We start from the raw sequence: 21,442 nt of genomic DNA on the forward strand, positions 1-21,442 counted from the left end.
GGATCACGGTGCTCTATATAGAGCCCGGTGGATATGTTCCCGAACTGCGGAACCCACGGACAAGAAAAAAGAAACCCTCATCCCCACGACCCGAACAGATCGACCCACCACTTACCAATCCCGATCCCCGCCTTCCCCCGATCCCATCGCCGCTGGACCTCCGCCTGAATCAGACGCCACCACCGCACAACCCGCTAGTCCCGACGACCTCCGTCGCCGCCTACGACCACCGCAGGCACCGCCCCGACCACCTCCTGCACCGCCCTCCACCCCGACCACCTCCTGCGCCGCCCTCCACCCCGACCACCTTCGCCGCCGTCCTCCACCCCGACCACCTCTGCCACTCCGACGCGGCCTCCCCTCCCCCTCCAGCTCGACCTTCCCTTCCTTCCTACACGACCTGCGCCGCGCCGCTGCCTGCATCTCGTATTTGTTACGTGCCGTAGAGATCCCACCTGCGATTTGCACCCTCCGCCTCCCCGAGGATGCCGCTGGCAGAGCTCAGGCACCACTCCCCCCGTCGCGTGCAGGTAGACGCGGACCACCTCGCATGCCATGCTGGCCACACCGCAACAGCGAGGCAATTTTTGGTTCCTCATCAAGCAGCAGCCGTCGCCCCCCTAGAAGTTCAATTCTGATGGCGACGTCCAACTCCGGCGAGTAGCACAGCACAACCACGGCTCCCCAATATCCTCTCTGTGAACCTGTTTTTACCTGTATAATCGCCACTGTGATGTGCTGGACTTGTTACAATTTTGAGGCGCTTGCGACTGAATCGCCTGTATATTTTTTTGTTCTACAACAGTTCAGAAGTCCACACCGACAACACCGAAGCAGAGCTCTCATCCTGTCCATAAAACGGCCAGCGTCATGGCATGATGATACGCATCCGCTGCAAAGTGCAAAGCCACTGGAGGAGAAAGCTTGGCGCAGCTTTGCACTTGTGACTTGTTGAGCCATGGAGTTCAAGCACCTGTGCCTGGTAAGGTTCAAGGAGGGCGTGGTGGTGGACGACATCATTGAGGAGCTCACCAAGCTTGCCGGGGAGCTCGACACCGTCAAATTCTTCGGGTGGTATGCATTTGCATTTCATTTGTTTTGTTCCAAAAAAGGGATTCCATCTTTACTGCACGGTACACTTCAAAATGTCTGCTACATCTTTACTGCACCAGTGAACAAAAACTATGTCAGATTTTAATTGAGCAACAACAGATCAGGATTAGGCATCGCCATTCAGAAGTTTTTCTATCTAGAGTTAGGTTGATTGCTCCTTGTGTTGGGTTGTAGGGGAAAAGACGTGTTGAACCAGGAGGCGCTCACGCATGGCTTCACCCACGTCTTCTCCATGAGCTTCGCCAGCGCCGAGGACCTGGTGGCGTGCATGGGCCACGAGAAGCACTCTTCTTTCGCCTACCATGCTGGCCACACCGACAACAGCGAGGCAGTTTTTGGTTCCTCATCAAGCAGCAGCAGCCGCCCCCTAGAAGTTCAAAATTCTAATGACGACGTCCAACTTCGGCGAGTAGCACAGCACGACCACGGCTCCCGGTATCCTCTCTGTGAACTTGTTTTTACCTGTATAATCGCCACTGTGATGTGCTGGACTTGTTACAATTTTGAGGAGTTTGCGGCTGAATCGCCTGTATATTTTTTTTGTTCTGCAACAGTTCAGAAGTCCGTGTTATTCCCCCGAGTGAACGTGCACCCTCAAGGCCTCAACTCTGTAGTGCCTGAGAAGCCACATGGGTAAACGGCCTAGGCAGAGATGGAGAAGGGGTGCAAGAAGCTGCACGCCAGGGATGCACCTAACTTCTTTCAGCAGGTCATGTTGGAGCAGCTCCTACTCACGTTCCCTCATTCCGCTCGGCCTGTTCCACACATGGATTGTTCTTGGTGGAATTGGTCAACACGAAGGAGCTAATACTACACGCGTTAGAACTAGTCCCTTCAACTTGTAGTCGCTTGCTTTTGCAAAAAGTATTCATCTTTATTCTATTTACATGAGTGGCTTTCAGTGGTGGTGGCTCTGATTTTCTTTGGGAGGTGGATGAGAACAAAGGTGTGTGCGTAGTAGAAAAATGATACCCGAACATTGCATTTCTCTTTGTATATAATGTGGTCATTTTGTTACTATTTGGAATATCATTGGATTGCTCTGATTCTAAACATGCGGTGTAATATCTTTGGACTGCTCTTATTTTAAAAACAGTTTATAAAAAATGGAGTTGCCCATTTTTAAAGAAAAACTAGTAGTTTGAGTATAAATCACGGAAAGGTCTCTATGTTTGCCAGAAAATTATGATTTTCCCGTTACAAAAAATACCGAGAAGCTCAAATTAAAAATATAGAGCAGTACAAAAATAACAGAGCACTTTGAAGCAGATATTTCACCGTTTCTAAATTTAAAAAAAGGTACGACTGAAGCGACGATTGAATCCAACCTTCCCAGGCATCACCATTCTTCCTTCTCGCCTATCCAACAACGCGCGCCGCCGTCCACTTGTGAGGCTCCACCCACTAGTATAAGGGACAAGACAATTATGTACATGAGAACTTCATCTATTACTGCTCAAAATTAAGGGGAGTTCAATTGTTTATGCCTGTGGGGCTGTAACCTTTTTCATTTGACTACCAAAAAATGTGTGGATGTGATGTGTGTGTGTGCTTAGTACACAAAATGAGAAAAACTATATTTTCTCATGTAGAACGAAGAAAACAACCGAGAAAGAGAAGGAAGTTCGATGTTTGCTACAAATTATTGAGATTTTTTCATTACTAAAAGGAAAATAAAACTTAAAAAGGTGATTGTCTCGTTAAAAAAACTAGAAGTCCAAATACATATAATAGAGTGGTTCAATGCTTATTACTACATTAGGATTTTTTTCCGTTACTAAAGAATAACCCAAGAAGGCCAAATTAAAAAATAGAGCAACTCAAAATTTATAGAGAAAATGGAATTTCCCCGTTCTACAAAAAAACCTAGAGGTTCAAATTTAAATAATGGGGAAGTTCAATGTTTATTACAATATCAAGAAGGTCAAATTAAAAAAAACCGAGCAATTCAAAAAGTTTAGAAAAACTAAATTTTTTCCTTCTTTTAGAAATAAGACATAGAAGTTCAACTTTAAGTAATTGAGCGGTTCGATATTTATTACATAACCAGGACTTTTCCCCTTACTAATGAATAACACCAAGATGTCCAAAATTAAAAAATATGAAGTTGTTTGATGTTTATAAAAACTTAGATTTTCCCCAATGCTAAAGATTAAAACCAAGAAGTTCAATTTCAAAAAATGGAGTAGTTCAATGTATTTAAAAAACTCATTTTTTCATGTTACTAGAGAATAAAAGTAAGAAATTCAATTGGAAAAAGCGGAGCATTTTGATATTTATTTGAAAAACTAGATTTTTCTAGTTACTAAAGAATAAAACCAATAAGTTTAATTTCAAAACAACGAAGAAGTTTGATGTTTCAAAAAAACCCTATAATTTCCACATTTCTAAAAATACAAAAATAAAGTTCAAATAAAAAAAGGTAGAGTGGTTCAATGTCTATACAAAACTCAGATATTTTCACGTAACCGAGAGAAGTTCAGTTTGATAACTGCCAGAAGTTCACGTACTACGTGGTGTGCATGAAATTTTTGTATGAAAGAATTTTCAATGTATGAAAAAAACGAATGAAAAAGCAAAGGTCGAAAGTTTTGTTGCTAGAAGTTCAACTGCTCGGCGTGAGATAGTTCAAAAATTCTCTGAGAGAGGTTGAACAAAAATACGTGACAGAAGTTAAAGGTGAAAACAACAGTAAGTTCAACTACTACACGGAATGCATTTCAGACAAGAATATAAGAATAGAAAACAAAAAGCTTAAAAGGTTTGTTGAAAGAAGTTCAAGGGCTCTGTCCAGGGAAGTTCAAAAATTCTTGCGAGAGAGGTTCATCTTGTATTTTGATGTTCGATTTATTTGTATAAAAATCAAATATAATTCTTTACTCAAAATATAAAAAGGTGAAGTTCAAATTGAAATAAGAGAGAAGTTCGGAGTTTATTAAAACCTAGGATTTACTTGTTTAAAAAATAAAAAAACACAACACCATTTTTTGCACTTTTAAAAACAACTCATAAACGAAAAAAATGGTTGAGAAGTTCAAGTGCTCAGCGAGGAAAAGTTCAAAAAATTCTTGTGAGAGAGGTTCACCGTGTATTTAGATGTCCAAAATACATAAAAAATATGTTGTTTTTTGTGTTTTAAAATAATTCTCTCAAACTAGAGAGAACTTCAAAGTGATAAACAACCGGAAGTTCATGTACTACATGGTGTGTATTTCATATAAAGAAAAATACAAATAAAGTTAAACAGGGTGAAGTTCAACTACTTCATGCAGTGAAAAAAACAGCAAAACAGAGTGAGGTTCAAAAAGACATGCCCGCGAAGTTCAACTACTTCATGCAGTGCATTTCCATTCGTGATGAAGGCAGAAATCATGATCTTGTCATTTTCTAATTTACCTCAAAATGACAGGAATATCATTTGTGTAAGTTCAAGTCCCCGGTCGGAGGAAGTTAAAAAAATTATTGTGAGAAGGGTTTGTACAAAAGGAAAATCATTTGTGTAACACTAACGAATGGATGAGGTAAATTACAAACGAAAATACGTCACAGAAGTTCAACGTGAAAACAGCAGGAAGTTCAACTACTACATTGAATGAATTTCACATGAAAATCTTTTAAAACTGTCGCGAGTATGAAAAAATGAACAACACGAGAAACTTGCGTGATTACAGCAGCTTTCCATCGGTATATCACCTGCTCAATTCCGGTGAATGGATGGAGAGCTGCTTGCAGTGGATGGAGATCTACGAGCAAGAAAAGAACGTGAAAAAACAGAGTGAAGTTCAGGTACACGCGCCGAGAAGTTCAGGTTCTTCACGCAATGCATTTTCGAAGAATCTGTTTCGCGATAAAGGCAGAACACATGATCCCGCCGTTTTCGAAATTACTTGAAAATGGCTAGGAATCAGAGAAAACCATCAAAATGAAAAAGTTTAGCATTTTCCGTAGCTTTTCAGCGATATATTATTTGCCCCATTCCGATAAAGTTTGTAGAAATTACGGCGAAAATACGTTTTTCTCCATTTTCGAAACTGACTTAAAACCGTAAAGAATTGGGAGAAACAATACATACCAAAAAGTTTCGCATTTGTTCAAGCTTTCCAAGGCCATATCATTTGCTGCATTCGGACGTAGGGTTAAAAAATTAGCTCGAAAATACGAACTCGGTAGGACTTGGACCATTTTCTAAATTACTCTTAAACCATTCAAAATTAGAAAAAAACTTTCAAGATGAAAAAGTAGTGCATTTTCATAAGCTTTCCAACGCCGTATCATATGCCTCCATTGGATTAGCCATTTAGAAATGACATCGAAAAAACGAACTCAGCTGTTCGGTTTACGAAATTTTACGTTTTTTCAAATTACTCTTTAACCATAGGGAATTAGAGAAAACTTTGAACATGTGGAAGGAGCGGTTTTGCAGCAGCTTTCCAACGCCATATTATATGCCTCATTCCCATAAACAGTTTAGAAATGCGATCGAAAATACGATTCACGTTTTTTGTGCGAAGAAAAAACGGTTTTCAAAACTGCTCTTAAACCGCTTATATTTTGCTAAAAATTTAAGTTGGGTCATGATATTGGTGTCCATAGCTTTTCAACGGTATATCGCAAGCCCCATTTGGGCAATGTTGGCGGAAGTTCAACCTAGTTCACAAGGAAGTTCAACGTACTACTAGCGGGGCAGGTCAGGTTGTGAACAGAATATTATTCTGATCCCATGATCAGAATAGTGTTTATGTATATATATATATGCATATAGCAATTGAACACACAAGGAAAAGTTGTCCACAAGCCGAGCGCGCCGACGGACGCGAGCAGAGCGTGCCAACGGACACGAGCACAGCGCGATGCGGCTCCTAACAACGAGCACAGTGCGCTACGGCGCCTAATGGCGCGATAGACCTTCATTCAAGCCAATCAAAATAAGACTAGAACGAACATGTCTGTATTGATCAAAGAGATCGCACATATTTGTATTGACTGGAAGGAGAATGCAATAGCAAAATAAGAATTAAGGACACGATGATGCGATCGCAGTGGTGGTTACAGGAGGCAAGAAGAAAGATGCATCCATCAACGTACAACCTCCTCCTCCTCAACTCAGTGCGCCGGCCGGGACCGGCGGCTAAGGAGCGGCGGCTTGTGTGGCGAGGTCAAGGTGCTTCTCAAATAAGGCATCCAAGGCTTCCAGCCGGCTGAAGAAGGCCAACGTCATAGCGTCCTCACTGGCATTGTAGATACCCATGTACATGATTCATTCGTACACATGGATGTGTAGGTCGACGGTTTCTTGCAGGGCGAGGCACCTCGCGGCGAGCGCGACCTCCAGGTGGACATTCTTCGTGGCGTCGGCGAGCAGTCGCAGGGCCACCGGTGCTTCAAAGAGGTTCCGGCCATGGAGGCCGATTAGGGTGGCAGGCAATGAGGAGCCCAGGCACGTGGGCTGGAGGAGTACAGCGATGTCGTCCATGAGCTTCTTGACGACGGTGAACCAGTTGGTGCTGCGAACGATCATCTGGTACAACTGAGAGTGGTAGCTGGCGTCGACAGCAGCCATCCACCAGTCGGTCGCCAACACCGTATGGAGACGATCCACGATGCCATGCCGTAGGCCGGCATCGTGGACCATCTAGCACAGCCGCTGGCTGCTCGCGTGCATCGCCGCCATGGGTCTGGAGTGGGCACTTTTGCGCTTATTAGTGTAGGTGCTTAGGCAAATGCTTAGGTGCGTACAATGTGGTAGATGCATTGGAATGGAGGGGCGCCTTTATATGAGTGCAAACTGCGTTGCATTCACATCGTGCTGCCTCTTTTCCCGGTCCTCCCATTACTTCCCTCATGCATTCACACGATGTTAATTGAAGGAGGATACATCATTGGTCGTTCAACATTTCGGGAACCGCTACCCTCTCCCTCGTCTGCATTAAAGTCGTATTGGGAACTACGTCGCCCGCTATCAAATTGAATAGTACTGCACCGCCCCGCTAGTGATTCACACGGGTCATCCAAAAGAACCGTTTGTGTTCAAGAGATGCACAAATCCTGCTCTCACTTTGCATATAGGTGTTCTATCTGAAACCATCATGCTTGTTGTGAGAAGCTCTGGTTTGTGAGAAGCATATACCCAAACTTGCCCCAAATGGGACAAAAACTTTACCACGGCATGTTGATGCCGCTCCATGATAGCATGCCAAGTTTCATGAATTTCAGACAAGTTTTGGATTTACTAGAATTTAAAAACCAAGTATCTCAATGTTTGCGGCCAAGTGACGGTGGCACGGTGCTTGACATTCATTCCCATTTCTTGCATGGGACCTAAGCATGCACCCCAAGTACCAAAGATTTGATTTTTCAACCAATTTACATGCACCGGAGCATGTGCATGTAGTTCAAATTTGAATTATGCACATAAATGCATTGAAGACTCACTTAATGCATAAAAATGTCCAAACGAACCCCAAAAATCACAAAAAATAACACAACACTCCTGTTGTTCTATGTTGACACGAGAAAAAATTTGAAAGCAATTAGAGGCAATGGATATCGTTTCACCCCCAAAGTTGGGGCGTTCCCTACCGAAACCATCATGCTTGTTGTGAGAAGCTCTGGTTTGTGAGAAGCATATACACAAACCTGTTCCAAATGGGACAAAAACTTTACCACAGCATGTTGATGCCACTCCATGATAGCAGGCCAAGTTTCATGAATTTCAAACGAGTTTTGGATTTACTAGAATTTAAAAACTAGGTATCTCAATGTTTGCAGCCGAGTGACGGTGGCAGGGTGTTTGACATTCATTCCCATTTCTTGCATGGGACCTAAGCATGCACCCAAGGACCAAAGATTTGATTTTTCAACCAATTTATATGCACCGGAGCATGTGCATGTAGTTCAAATTTGAATTATGCACATAAATGCATTGAAAACTCACTTAATGCATAAAAATGTCCAAACGAACCCCAAACAATCACAAAAAATAACACAACACTCCTGTTGTTCTATGTTGACACGAGAAAAAAATTGAAAGAAATTAGAGGCAATGGATATCGTTTCACCCCCAAAGTTCGGGCGTTCCCTACCAAAACCATCATGCTTGTTCTGGGAAGCTCTGGTTTGTGAGAACCATATACCCAAACCTACCCCAAATGGGACAAAAACTTTACCACGACATGTTGATGCCGCTCCATGATAGCATGCCAAGTTTCATGAATTTCAGACAAGTTTTGGATTTACTAGAATTTAAAAACCAGGTATCTCAATGTTTGCGGCCAAGTGACAGTGGCACGGTGCTTGACATTCACTCCCATTTCTTGCATGGGACCTAAGCATGCACCCAAGGACAAAGATTTGTTTTTTCAACCAATTTATATGCACCGGAGCATGTGCATGTAGTTCAAATTTGAATTATGCACATAAATGCATTGAAAACTCACTTAATGCATAAAAATGTCCAAATGAACCCCAAAAATCACAAAAAATAACACAACACTCCTATTGTTCTATGTTGACACGAGAAAATTTTGAAAGCAATTAGAGGTAATGGATATCGTTTCGTCCCCAAAGTTGGGGCATTCCCTACCGAAACCATCATGCTTGGTGTGAGAAGCTCTGGTTTGTGCGAAGCATATACCCAAACCTGCCCCAAATGGGACAAAAACTTTACCACGCCATGTTGATGCCGCTCCATGATAGCAAGCCAGGTTTCATGAATTTAAGACAAGTTTTGGATTTACTAGAATTTAAAAACCAAGTATCTCAATGTTTGCGGCCGAGTGACGGTGGCAGGGTGTTTGACATTCATTCCCATTTCTTGCATGGGACCTAAGCATGCACCCAAGGACAAAGATTTGATTTTTCAACCAATTTATATGCACTGGAGCATGTGCATGTAGTTCAAATTTGAATTATGCACATAAATACATTGAAAACTCACTTAATGCATAAAAATGTCCAAACGAACCCTGAATAATTCCAATTCTTTTATGATCACTGGAGATAAAAGGTCTAGCAATTCAAACACCGTCCATGGCCGCTGTGACCCCATTATATAATTCAAATCAAGACGAAAAATCAAGTAGATCCCACACAGTTTATTATAACCAACCGTGTGAGATGCAGCACAAAATATGTTCAGACCGTGTATGAATAAGGGACCGTGTCTGATAACACTTTGTGTGCCAGTTTTTTGGCTGAAGCGATTCCAAATTTTCGGCTTCCGCGGAAATATCTACCTCCCTGCCCCCTCCCCCTTACCAAAAGCCACATTTCCCCCCTTTCCGCCTTCCTTTCCAAGTTGAAACCTTCACTCCTTGCTTGCAGCGCCACTGCCTCCTCACCGACGACCCTCCTTCACGCTGCTCGGCCTCGCCTATCCAGGCAGGTAATCCACAACCGACCCCCATCCTCCTCCTCCTTCCACAACCCACATGCCCCAACCGCCGGCGCGAGCGCGACACCTTCCACCCAAATCACCGACGCCTCCACCAAATAAGCGTCGGCCTAAGCCATGGTGGACGCATTATAGCCAAGACCTCAAAGAGCATTTGGCAGCAGAGAAGCAAATCGCGGCCACACGCGTGGATGAGGTCACGATGGCTGCCATTTGTGCCGACCCCCAGATCTTGGAGGAGCACTTCACCGTCGAGGCCACCGTTGACGCCTCGCGTGTCGACGCTGCGACATGGTTGAATGCTTTAAACGACAGTTCGTGGCGTTTTCTCGAGGCCACCGTCGGTGCCTTCGACGAAGACTACGAGATGTTTTCTCAGTGTGCACGTGCTTACCTCATCTCGAGAGCCAGCAGGTTGGTGCCCGAAGCGGCTCAGGCAACTCACCACTACAATGAGAGCACCCACGATGCGGAGGCTGTTGGGGATCGTAGTAATAATTCAAAATTTTCCTACGTGTCACCAAGATCAATCTAGGAGCTGCTAGGAATGAGAGAGAGAGGGAGTGCATCTACATACCCTTGAAGATCGCTAAGCGAAAGCGTTACAAGAACGCGGTTGATGGAGTCGTACTCGCGGCGATTCAAATCGCGGAAGATCCAATCTAGCGCCGAACGGATCGCGCCTTCGTGTTCAACACACGTAAAGCCCGGGGACGTCTACTCCTTCTTGATCCAGCAAGGGGAGAGGAGAACTTGAGGGAGAACTCCAGCGGCACGACGGCATGGTGATGGAGGAGCTCGTGGTTCTCCGGCAGGGCTTTGCCAAGCACTACGGAAGAGGAGGAGGAGTTGGAGAGGGGGAGGGCTGCGCCAGGGGAAGGGTATGGCTGTCCTCCCACCCCCTCACTATATATAGGGGGGAGGGGGAGGGGGAGGCACCCTAGGGTTTCTCCTAGGGGGCGGCGGCTAGGGCAGATTGGATCTCCCTAGGGAAACCTTAGGGAGACTTGCCCCTAAGCCAAGCAGGTGGAGGCTTTGCCTACCAAGCCAGGTGGAGGCGCCCCACCTCCTCAAGTAACATGGGAAAAGGGTGTGGGGCGCACAGCCCCTTAGTGGGCTGGTTTGCCCCCTCCCCTTGGCCCATGAGGCACTGCAACACTTGTCGGGGCTCCCGAAACACCTTTCGGTCATGCTAGCCATAGCCTCGTACCCATGGTACACTTCCAGACTCTAATACCCTTTGTCCAATATATCGATCTTCCCCTCCGGACCATTTCGGAACTCCTCGTGACGTCCAAGATCTCATCCAGGACTCCGAACTACCTTTGGTAACCACATATTATTTCCCATAACAACTCTAGCGTCACCGGACCTTAAGTGTGTAGACCCTACGGGTTCGGGAACCATGCAGACATGACCGAGACACCTCTCCGGCCAATAACCAATAGCGGGATCTGGATATCCATATTGGCTCCCAAATGTTCCACGATGATCTCATCGGATGAACCACGATGTCGGGAATTCAATCAATCCCATATACAATTCCATTTGTCCATCCCTATGTTACTTGCCCTAGATTCGATCGTCTGTATCCCCGTACCTCGTTCAATCTTGTTACTGGCAAGTCTCTTTACTCGTTCCGCAATGCATGATCCCGTCACTAACTCTTTTGTCAAACTAAGCTCATTATGATGATGCATTACCGAGTGGGCCCAGAGATACCTCTCCGTCATACAGAGTGACAAATCCCAGTCTCGATTCGTGCCAACCCAACAGACACTTTCAAAGATACATGTAGTGCACCTTTATAGCCACCCAGTTACGTTGTGACATTTGATACACCCAAAGCATTCCTACGGTATCCGGGAGTTGCACAATCTCATGGTCTAAGGAAATTATACTTGACATTAGAAAAGCTCTAGCAAACGAACTACATGATCTTGTGCTATGCTTAGGATTGGGTCTTGTCCATCACATCATTCTCCTAATGACGTGATCCCGTTATCAACAACATCCAATGTCCATGGTCAGGAAACCATAACCGTCTATTGATGAACGAGCTAGTCAACTAGAGGCTCACTAGGGACATGTTGTCATCTATGTATTCACACATGTATTACGGTTTCTGGTTAATACAATTATAGCATGAATCATAGACAAGGAAACATAATAATAACCATTTTATTATTGCCTCTAGGGCATATTTCCAACAGTCTCCCACTTGCACTAGAGTCAATAATCTAGTTCACATCGCCATGTGATCAACACTTATAGTTCACATCGCCATGTGATCAACACTTATAGTTCACATCGCCATGTGACTAACACCCAAAGATTTTACTAGAGTCAATAATCTAGTTCACATCACCAGTGATGAACACTCAATGAGTTCTTGGGTTTGATCATGTTATGCTTACAAGAGAGGTTTTAGTCAACGGGTCTGCAACATTCAGATTCGTGTGTTCTTAGCAAATCTCTATTTCATATTGTAGATGTTGCTACTATGCTCCACTTGGAGCTATTCCAAATGGTTGCTCCACTATGCGTATCTGGTTTGCTACTCAGAGTCATCCGGATAGGTGTTAAAAGCTTGCATCGATGTAACCCTTTACGCTAAACTCTCTATCACCTCCATAATCGAGAAACATTTCCTTATTCCTAAGGACAATTTTAACCGCTGTCCAATGATCCACTCCTGGATCACTCTTATACCCCTTTGCCAGACACGTGGCAAGGCACGTCGTGGTACACGGCATGGCATATTGTATAGAGCCTATGGCTAAGGCATAGGGGACGACTTTCGTCTTTTCTCTTTCTTCTGTCGTGCTCGAGCTTCAATTCTTAACTTCACACCTTAAAACTCAGGCAAGAACTCCTTCTTTGACTGATCCATCTTGAACTCCTTCAAGATCATGTCAAGGTATGTGCTCTGTGAAAGTCTTACCAGGCGTCTTGATCTATCTCTATAGATCTTGATACCCAACATGTAAGCAGTTTTACACAGGTCTTCCTTTGAAAAACTCCATTCAAACAACCCTTTATGCTTTCTAGAAATTCCACATCATTTCTGATCAACAATATGTCATCCACATATACTTATCAAAATGTTGTAGTGCTCCCACTCACTTTCTTGCAAATACAAGTTTCTTGCAAACTTTGTATAAACCCAAATGCTTTGATCACCTCATCAAAGCATATGTTCCAACTCCGAGATGCTTGCTCCAGTCCATAGAAGGATCGCTGGAGTTTGCATACCTTTTAGCATCCTTAGGATCGAAAAAACCTTCTGGTTGTATCACATACAATCTTTCCTCACGGAAACCGTCAAGGAAACTTTGTTTTGACATCCATCTGCCAGATTTCATAAATGAAAATGCAGCAACTGCTAACATAATTCTAACAGACTTTAGCATCACTATGATTGAAAGAGTCTCATCACAGTCAACTCCTTGAACTTGTCGGAAACTTCTTTGAGACAAGTCGAGCTTCATAAATGGTGACATTACCATCAGTGTCTGTCTTCTTCTTAAAGACCCATTTATTCTCAATGGCTTACCGATCATCGGGCAAGTCCACCAAAGTCCATACTTTGTTCTCATACATGGATCCTATCTCGGATTTCATGGCTTCCAGCCATTTGTTGGAAACTGGGCCCACCATCGCTTCTCCATAGCTCATAGGTTCATCGTTGTCCAACAACATGACCTTTAAGACAAGGTTACCACTCAGAAGTTGTACACACCCTTGTCGACCTACGACATGTGATAGTAACTTGATCTGAAGCTCCATGATCATAATCATTAGCTTTCTCTTCAACTGAGGTAGGTGCCACAGAAACATCTTTCTGTGCTACGCTACTCTCTGGTTTAAGTAAAGGTTCAACAACCTCATCAAGTTCTATCTTCCTCCCACTCAATTCTTTCGAGAGAAACTCTTTCTTGAGAAAGGACATGTTCTTAAAGACAAACACTTTGCCCTCAGATCTGAGATAGAAGGTATACCCAATTGTCCCAATCGTCTTGTTTGGGTATTCTATGAAGACACAATTTTCCGCTTTGGGTTCGAGCTTTTCTGGTCGAAGCCTGTCGACATAAGCATCGTAGCCCCAAACCTTAATAAACAACAACTTAGGTTTCTTGCCAAACCATAGTTCAAACGGTGTCGTCTCCACGGACTTAGATGGTGCCCTATTTAAAGTGAATGTAATTGTCTCTAATGCATAACCCCAAAATGATAGCGGTAGATCGGTAAGAGACATCATAGATCACACCATATCCAATAGAGTGTGATTATGATGTTCGGACACATCATTATGCTAAGGTGTTCCATGCGGTGTGAGTTGTGAAACAATTCCACATTTCCTTAAGTGTGTGCCAAACTCGTGACTCAAATATTCCCCTCCATGATATGATCGTAAGAACTTTATTTTCTTGTCATGTTGATTCTCTACCCCACTCTGAAATTCCTTGAACTTTTCAAAGGTCTCAGACTTGTGTTTCATTAAGTAGACATACCCATATCTACTTAAGTCATCAGTGAGGGTGAGAACATAACGATAGCCACCACGAGCCTCAACGCTCATGGGACTGCACACATCAGTATGTATGATTTCCAATAAGTTGGTTGCTCGCTCCATTGTTCCGAAGAAAATGGGGTTTTAGTCATCTTGCCAATGAGGCATAGTTCGCATGTGTCAAGTGATTCAAAATCAAGTGAATTCAAATGTCCATCGGCATGGAGGTTCTTCATGCGCTTTACACCAATATGACCTAAGCGGCAGTGCCACAAGAAAGTGGTACTATCATTATCAATTCTACCTCTTTTTGGCATCAATGTTATGAACATGTGTGTCACTATGACCGAGATTCAATAAACCATTCACATTGGGTGCATGACCATAGAAGGTATTATCCATGTAAACAGAATAACCATTATTCACTGACTTAAATGAATAATCGTATTGCAATAAACATGATATAATCATGTTCATGCTCAACGCAGCCACTGAAGGTAGAGGGAGCATGCGATGGTGATCACATCAACCTTGGAAACACTTCCAACACACATCGTCACCTCGCCCTTAGCTAGTCTCCGTTTATTCCGTAGCTTTTGTTTCGAGTTACCAATATTAGCAACTAAACCATACCCATGTGCTACTAGGAGTACTAGTAAGGTACACATCAATAACACATATATCGAATGTACTTTTGTTGAAGTTGCCAGCCTTCTTATCTACCAAGTATTTGAGGCAGTTCCGCTACAAGTGACCGTTCCCCTAATAGAAGCACTTCGTCTCAGGTTTGGGTTCTTGGGTTTCTTCACTGGAGCGGCAACTGGTTTGCCATTCATGAAGTTTCCCTTCTTCCCCTTGCCCTTGTTTGAAACCAGTGGTCTTGTAAACCATAAACACTTGATGCTCCTTCTTGATTTCTACCTTTACGGCCTTAAGCACGACGAACAGCTCCGGGATCATCTTACCTTGCATGTTATAGTTCATCACGAAACTCTAGCAGCTTGGTGATAGTGACTGGAGAACTTTTGTCAATCACTCTCTTATCTGGAAGACTAACTGAGGGAGTCCTGGACTAAGGGGTCCTCGGACGTCCAGCCTGTTATCTATGGGCCGGACTGATGGGCTGTGAAGACATGAAGCCCGAAGACTGCACCGTGTCCGGATTGGACTTTACTTGGCGTGGAAGGCAAGCCTGGCGACCGAAGATTCCTTCTTATGTAACCGACCCCATGTAAACCCTAGATCCCCTCGGTGTCTATATAAACCGAAGGGGATAGTCCAGAAAGGACAACACATATACTCATTACCATATTCTTAGGCCCTGTTTGGTTCAGCTTTTATCGACGGATTCCGCTGCTGCGCAGCAGAATCCAAACCGAAGGGCGAACCCAGCAGAATTTGATTCCAGAAATCCGCTGCCAAAATCTGAACCAAAAGCGGAAGCAACCCGGGATGTGCTTTCCAAAATCTGATTCCGCTGCGGGCCAAAATCTGAAAAAGCTGTATCAGCTGGTTTGCCAAATGACCTACATCTTTTTCACATCAGATTTTCCACAGCTGTTTTTCCATAGCAGATTTTTCACAGCTGCTTTTAAAAATCCACAGCCGAACCAAACAGGGCCTTAGGCTAGACTTCTAGGGTTTAGCCATTACGATCTCGTGGTAGATCAACTCTTGTAATACTCATATTCATCAAGATCAATCAAGCAGGAAGTAGGGTATTACCTCCATAGAGAGGGCCCGAACCTGGGTAAACATCATGTCCCCTGTCTCCTGTTACCATCGATCCTAGACTCACAGTTCAGGACCCCCTACCCGAGATCTGCCGGTTTTGACACCGACACTAACTCCCACTTGATTCAAGCGGTTGAAGTATCCAGACATTTTGAGCACATGCTCACTAGTTGAGCTATTCTCCTCCATCTTGTAGGCAAAGATCTTGTCAGAGGTCTCAAACCTCTCAACACGGGCATGAGCCTGAAATACCAATTTCAGCTCTTGGAACATCTCATATGTTCCATGGCGTTCAAAATGCTTTTGGAGCCCCGACTCTAAGACGTAAAGCATGGCGCACTAAACTATCAGGTAGTCATCACAACGTGTTTGCTAGATGTTCACAACATCCATACACGACACCAAAGGGGTTGGCACACCAAGCGGTGCATCAAGGACAGAATCCTTCTGTGTAGCAGTGAGGACAATCCTCAGACTACGGCCCTAGTCCGCACAATTGCTTACAGTATCTTTCAACTTAGTCTTTCTCTAGGAACGTATTAAAACAAGGAGCTAAAGCGCGAGCTATTAATCCACAACATAATTTGCAAAGACAATTTAGACTATGTTCATGATAATTAAGTTCATCTAATCAAATTATTTAATGAACTCCCACTTAGATAGACATCCCTCTATTCATCTAAGTGATACATGATCCTAATCGACTAGGTCGTGTCCGATCATCACGTGAGACGGACTAGTCATCAACGGTGAACATCTCCATGTTGATCGCATCTACTATACGACTCATGTTCGACCTTTCGGTCTCTTGTGTTCTGAGGCCATTTCTGTACATGCTAGGCTCGTCAAGTCAACCTAAGTGTTTCGCATGTGTAAATCTGGCTTACACCCGTTGTATGCGAACGTTAGAATCTATCACACCCGATCATCACATGGTGCTTCGAAACAACGATCCTTTGCAACGGTGCACAGTTAGGGGAAACACTTCCTTGAAATTTTTTATGAGGGATCATCTTATTTATGCTACCGTCGTTGTAAGCAAATAAGATGCAAACATGATAAACATCACATGCAAATCATAAAGTGACATGATATGGCCAATATCATCTTGCGCCTTTTGATCTCCATCTTCGAGGCGCGGCATGGTCACCTTCGTCACCGACATGACACCGTGATCTCCATCATCGTGTCTTCATGAAGTTGTCTTGCCAACTATTACTTCTACTACTATGGCTAACGGTTAGCAATAAAGTAAAGTAATTACATGGCGTTTTTTTTCATTGACACGCAGGACATACAATAAATTAAGACAACTCCTATGGCTCATGCCGGTTGTCATACTCATCAACATGCAAGTCGTGAACCCTATTACAAGAACATGATCAATCTCATACATCACATATGTATAATTCATCACATCCTTTTGGCCATATCACATCACATAGCATACCCTGCAAAAACAAGTTAGACGTCCTCTAATTGTTGTTGCATGTTTTACGTGGCTGCTATGGGTTTCTAGCAAGAACGTTTCTTACCTACACAAAAGCCACAACGGTGATATGCCAATTGCTATTTCCCCTTCATAAGGACCCTCTTCATCGAATCTGATCCGACTAAACTGGGAGAGACAGACACCTGCTAGCCACCTTATGCATCAAGTGCATGTCTGTTGGTGGAACCTGTCTCACATAAGCGTACGTGTAAGGTCGGTCCGGGCCGCTTCATCCCACAATGTCGCTGAATCAAGATAAGACTAGTAACAGTAAGAAAATCGACTAAATCATCGCCCACAACTACTTTGTGTTCTACTCGTGCATAGAATCTACGCATAGACCTAGCTCTGATACCACTATTGGGGATCGTAGTAATAATTCAAAATTTTCCTATGTATCATCAAGATCAATCTAGGAGATGCTAGCAACGAGAGAGAGAGAGAGAGAGAGAGAGAGAGAGAGAGCATCTTCATACCCTTGAAAATTGTTAAGCGGAAGCGTTACAAGAACGCGGTTGATGGAGTCGTACTCACGGCAATTCAAATCGCGGAAGATCCGATCTAGCGCCGAACGGATGGCGCCTCCGCATTCAACACACATACAGCCTGGGGACGTCTCCTCCTTCTTGATCCAGCAAGGGGAGAGGAGAAGTTGATGGAGAACTCCAACAGCATGACGGCGTGGTGATGAAGGAGCACGTGGTTCTCTGGCAGGGTTTCGCCAAGCACTACAGAAGAGGAGGAGGAGTTGGAGAGGGGGAGGGTTGCGCCAGGGGAAGGGTATGGCTGCCCTCCCACCCCCTCACTATATATAGGGGGAAGGGGAGAGGGGGAGGCGCCCTAGGGTTTCCCCTAAGGGGCGGCGGCTAGGGCAGATTGGATCTCCCTAGGGAAACCCTAGGGAGACTTGCCCCCCAAGCCAAGCAGGTGGAGGCTTGCCTCCGAAGCCAGGTGGAGGCGCCCCACCTCCTCAAGTAACATGGGAAAAGTGTGTGGGGGAGCCCAAACCCTTAGTGGGCTGGTTTTCCCCCTCCCCTTGGCCCATGAGGCCCTGCAACACTTGTCGGGGCTCCCGAAACACCTTTTGGTCATGCTGGCCATAGCCTGGTACCCCCGGAACACTTCTGGACTCCAATACCCTTCGTCCAATATATCGATCTTCACCTCTGGACCATTCCAGAACTCCTCGTGATGTCCGAGATATCATCCGGGACTCCGAACTACCTTCGGTAACCACGTACTATTTCCCATAACAACTCTAGCATCACCGAACCTTAAGTGTGTAGACCCTACGGGTTCGGGAACCATGCAGACATGACCGAGACACCTCTTCGGCCAATAACCAATAGCGGGATCTGGATACCCATATTGGCTCCCACATGTTCCACGATGATCTCATCGGATGAACCATGATGTCGGGGATTCAATCAATCCCGTATACAATTCCCTTTGTCCATCGATATGTTACTTGCCCGAGATTCGATCGTCGGTATCCCCATACCTCATTCAATCTCGTTACCGGCAAGTCTCTTTACTCATTCCGCAATGCATGATCCCGTGACTAACTCTTTAGTCAAACTGAGCTCATTATGATGATGCATTACTGAGTGGGCCCAGAGATACCTCTCCGTCATACGGAGTGACAAATCCCAGTCTCGATTCGTGCCAACCCAATAGACACTTTCGGAGATACCTGTAGTGCACCTTTATAGCCACCCAGTTACGTTGTGACGTTTGATACACCCAAACCATTCCTGCGGTATCCGGGAGTTGCACAATCTCATGGTCTAAGGAAATGATACTTGGCATTAGAAAAGCTCTAGCAAATGAACTACACGATCTTGTGCTATGCTTAGGATTGGGTATTGTCCATCACATCATTATCCTAATGATGTGATCCCGTTATCAACAACATCCAATGTCCATGGTCAGGAAACCATAACCATCTATTGATCAACGAGCTAGTCAACTAGAGGCTCACTAGGGACATGTTGTCATCTATGTATTCACACATGTATTACGGTTTCCGGTTAATACAATTATAGATGAACCATAGACAATTATCATGGACAAGGAAATATAATAATAACCATTTTATTGTTGCCTCTAGGGCATATTTCCAAGAGGGGCCTCGCCCTCTTCCATCTCCAAGGAGCCAATCGTCATCGATATCTCCTACAATGAGGAGTAGCTTGTCTTATTAGCTCACTATAAGGATCCATGCTCAGTTTCCTAGCTACTGCCTTTCCTTAACAAATTCTAGTGAATTGTGCTATCTACTTTCACCATACAATCTTCTGCTATAGTGTATATGTTCTATATGTCTTGCAATGTGGTGTTCAATTAACTGCTTGGTTCAAATCTGCAAATGTGATGTTCAATTCTTCAGGGTGCAATATTTCCAAGTTTTTAAGCATGCTTGGTTTGGTTAACTGTCTGATATTCTATTAGGAGTATGTTATATTGTTCATTGGTGTTTAGTTAATTGCTTGGTTCATTTGTTGTGGCTTGGTTCACTTGTTCTGGTGTTTAGTTAACTACTTGGTTCAATTCTGCAATGCCATGTTCAATTGTTGTGGCTGCATTCTGTTATTGTATACCATGTGAGGAATAAATCAAATTGGGATGTACTAAATACATGAGAAACAAATACAATTGATATATTTCCAAGTTGTTAAGCATGCTTGGTTTGGTTAATTGTTTGATCTTCTATTAGGAGTATCATTATATTGTGCAATGTGGTGCTCAGTTAATGTTTGGTTCATTTGTTGTGGTGTTTAGTTAACTAATTGGTTCAATTCTGCAATGTGATGTTCAATTATTGTGGCTGCATTCTGTTATTGTATACCATGTGAGGAATAAATCAAATTTGGTTATACTAAATACATGAGAAACAAATACAATTGCTATATTTCCAAGTTGTTAAGCATGCTTGGTTTGGTTAACTGTCTGATATTCTATTAGGAGTATGTTATATTATGCAATGTGGTGCTGAGTTAACGTTTGGTTCATTTGTTGTGGTGTTTAGTTAACTGATTGGTTCAATTCTGCAATGCGATGTTCAATTGATGTGGCTGCATTCTGTTATTGTATACCATGTGAGGAATAAATCGAATTTGGCTGCACTTAATACATGAGAAACATATACAAGTGCTATATTTCCTAGTTCTTAATCATGCTTGGTTTGGATAAATGGGTTTTCCATGTGGCTTGAATTAATCTGATGAATCTGCAATGTGCTTATTTTTCATCAACATATTTTACTGATAGCATGCGAACCCTTACTTAACCTGATGACTAACTACCTTATATGTGTTGCAGGGAAACAATGGGAAGCACTGAGGTTTACAAGATGGTACTAACTACTATACCTTGCCTTTTTTTATTCCTTTGCCCCATTTCCAATATAGATAAGATATTTACGCACATCCTTGTTTTCAGTGTTCACTGATGATTACCTCTCAAACCACCTCTATGGTTAGGAGGCGAGGAAAGTTTTCATACAACACCCATGGTTCAATATTGAAGTGTTCCTGAAGAGGTCGAAGGATGGACGGTCAATCATCCACAGGCACTGGCCTAAAGTTGCAAAGACCTTTAACATGAATGAAGGCTCAATATTCGCCTTCCGCTTCAGCAGTTTTCCAGATGAGATGCATCTCTCTATGTACCGTCTATGATGCTAATTTCGAAAGGTTCTAGATGTTGCATGTGAAACTTGTTGCTGGTGCAGTTGTGTAATGGGGTAGCTGAGTGCTGAAGCTATATCATGTTGTACTCTGATGTATACCAATTATGAAATCCTGCTTCCTTAATATGGAAACGGAATATATTATGTGCTTAATATGAATGTCAATTAGATTAGTAAATGGATTATTAATAATAGGCCAATTAGCCTGCTAATTGGCCAATTAGCCTGCTAATTGGGTTTTCTTATTGCAAACGGTTAATGAGAAAACACCGTGGGCGATGACCTAAGGCAACGCAACAGTTTCTAGGAATAAACCGTGTTGGATCAATGAACAATCACACACAAGATTCTCTTCAAAACTGTTTGCGTTACGCCACCTTGTGCAAAGGTTTTCCTTGTAGTGACTACGTGGCATGTATATACGAACGGAAACGTTTAGTGGCGACTGACTATGTGGGATGTACTTACAACCAGAAATGATTTTGCCTGTATATTGTATTTTTTTAG

At 43.6% G+C, this 21,442-nt stretch overlaps 1 protein-coding gene across 1 annotated transcript; it reads left to right on the forward strand.

Moving 5' to 3' along the window:
- Positions 1-958: 958 nt before the first annotated feature.
- Positions 959-1,750, forward strand: LOC119333547. The gene is made up of 3 exons (XM_037606407.1): positions 959-1,074; positions 1,288-1,577; positions 1,668-1,750. The coding sequence occupies exons 1-3, from the start codon at positions 959-961 to the stop codon at positions 1,748-1,750; spliced, it is 489 nt and encodes a 162-aa protein (XP_037462304.1).
- The last annotated feature ends 19,692 nt before the right edge of the window (positions 1,751-21,442 follow it).

This window comes from Triticum dicoccoides, chromosome 7A (assembly GCF_002162155.2).
Source record: "Triticum dicoccoides isolate Atlit2015 ecotype Zavitan chromosome 7A, WEW_v2.0, whole genome shotgun sequence".
Classification (NCBI taxonomy): domain Eukaryota; kingdom Viridiplantae; phylum Streptophyta; class Magnoliopsida; order Poales; family Poaceae; genus Triticum; species Triticum dicoccoides.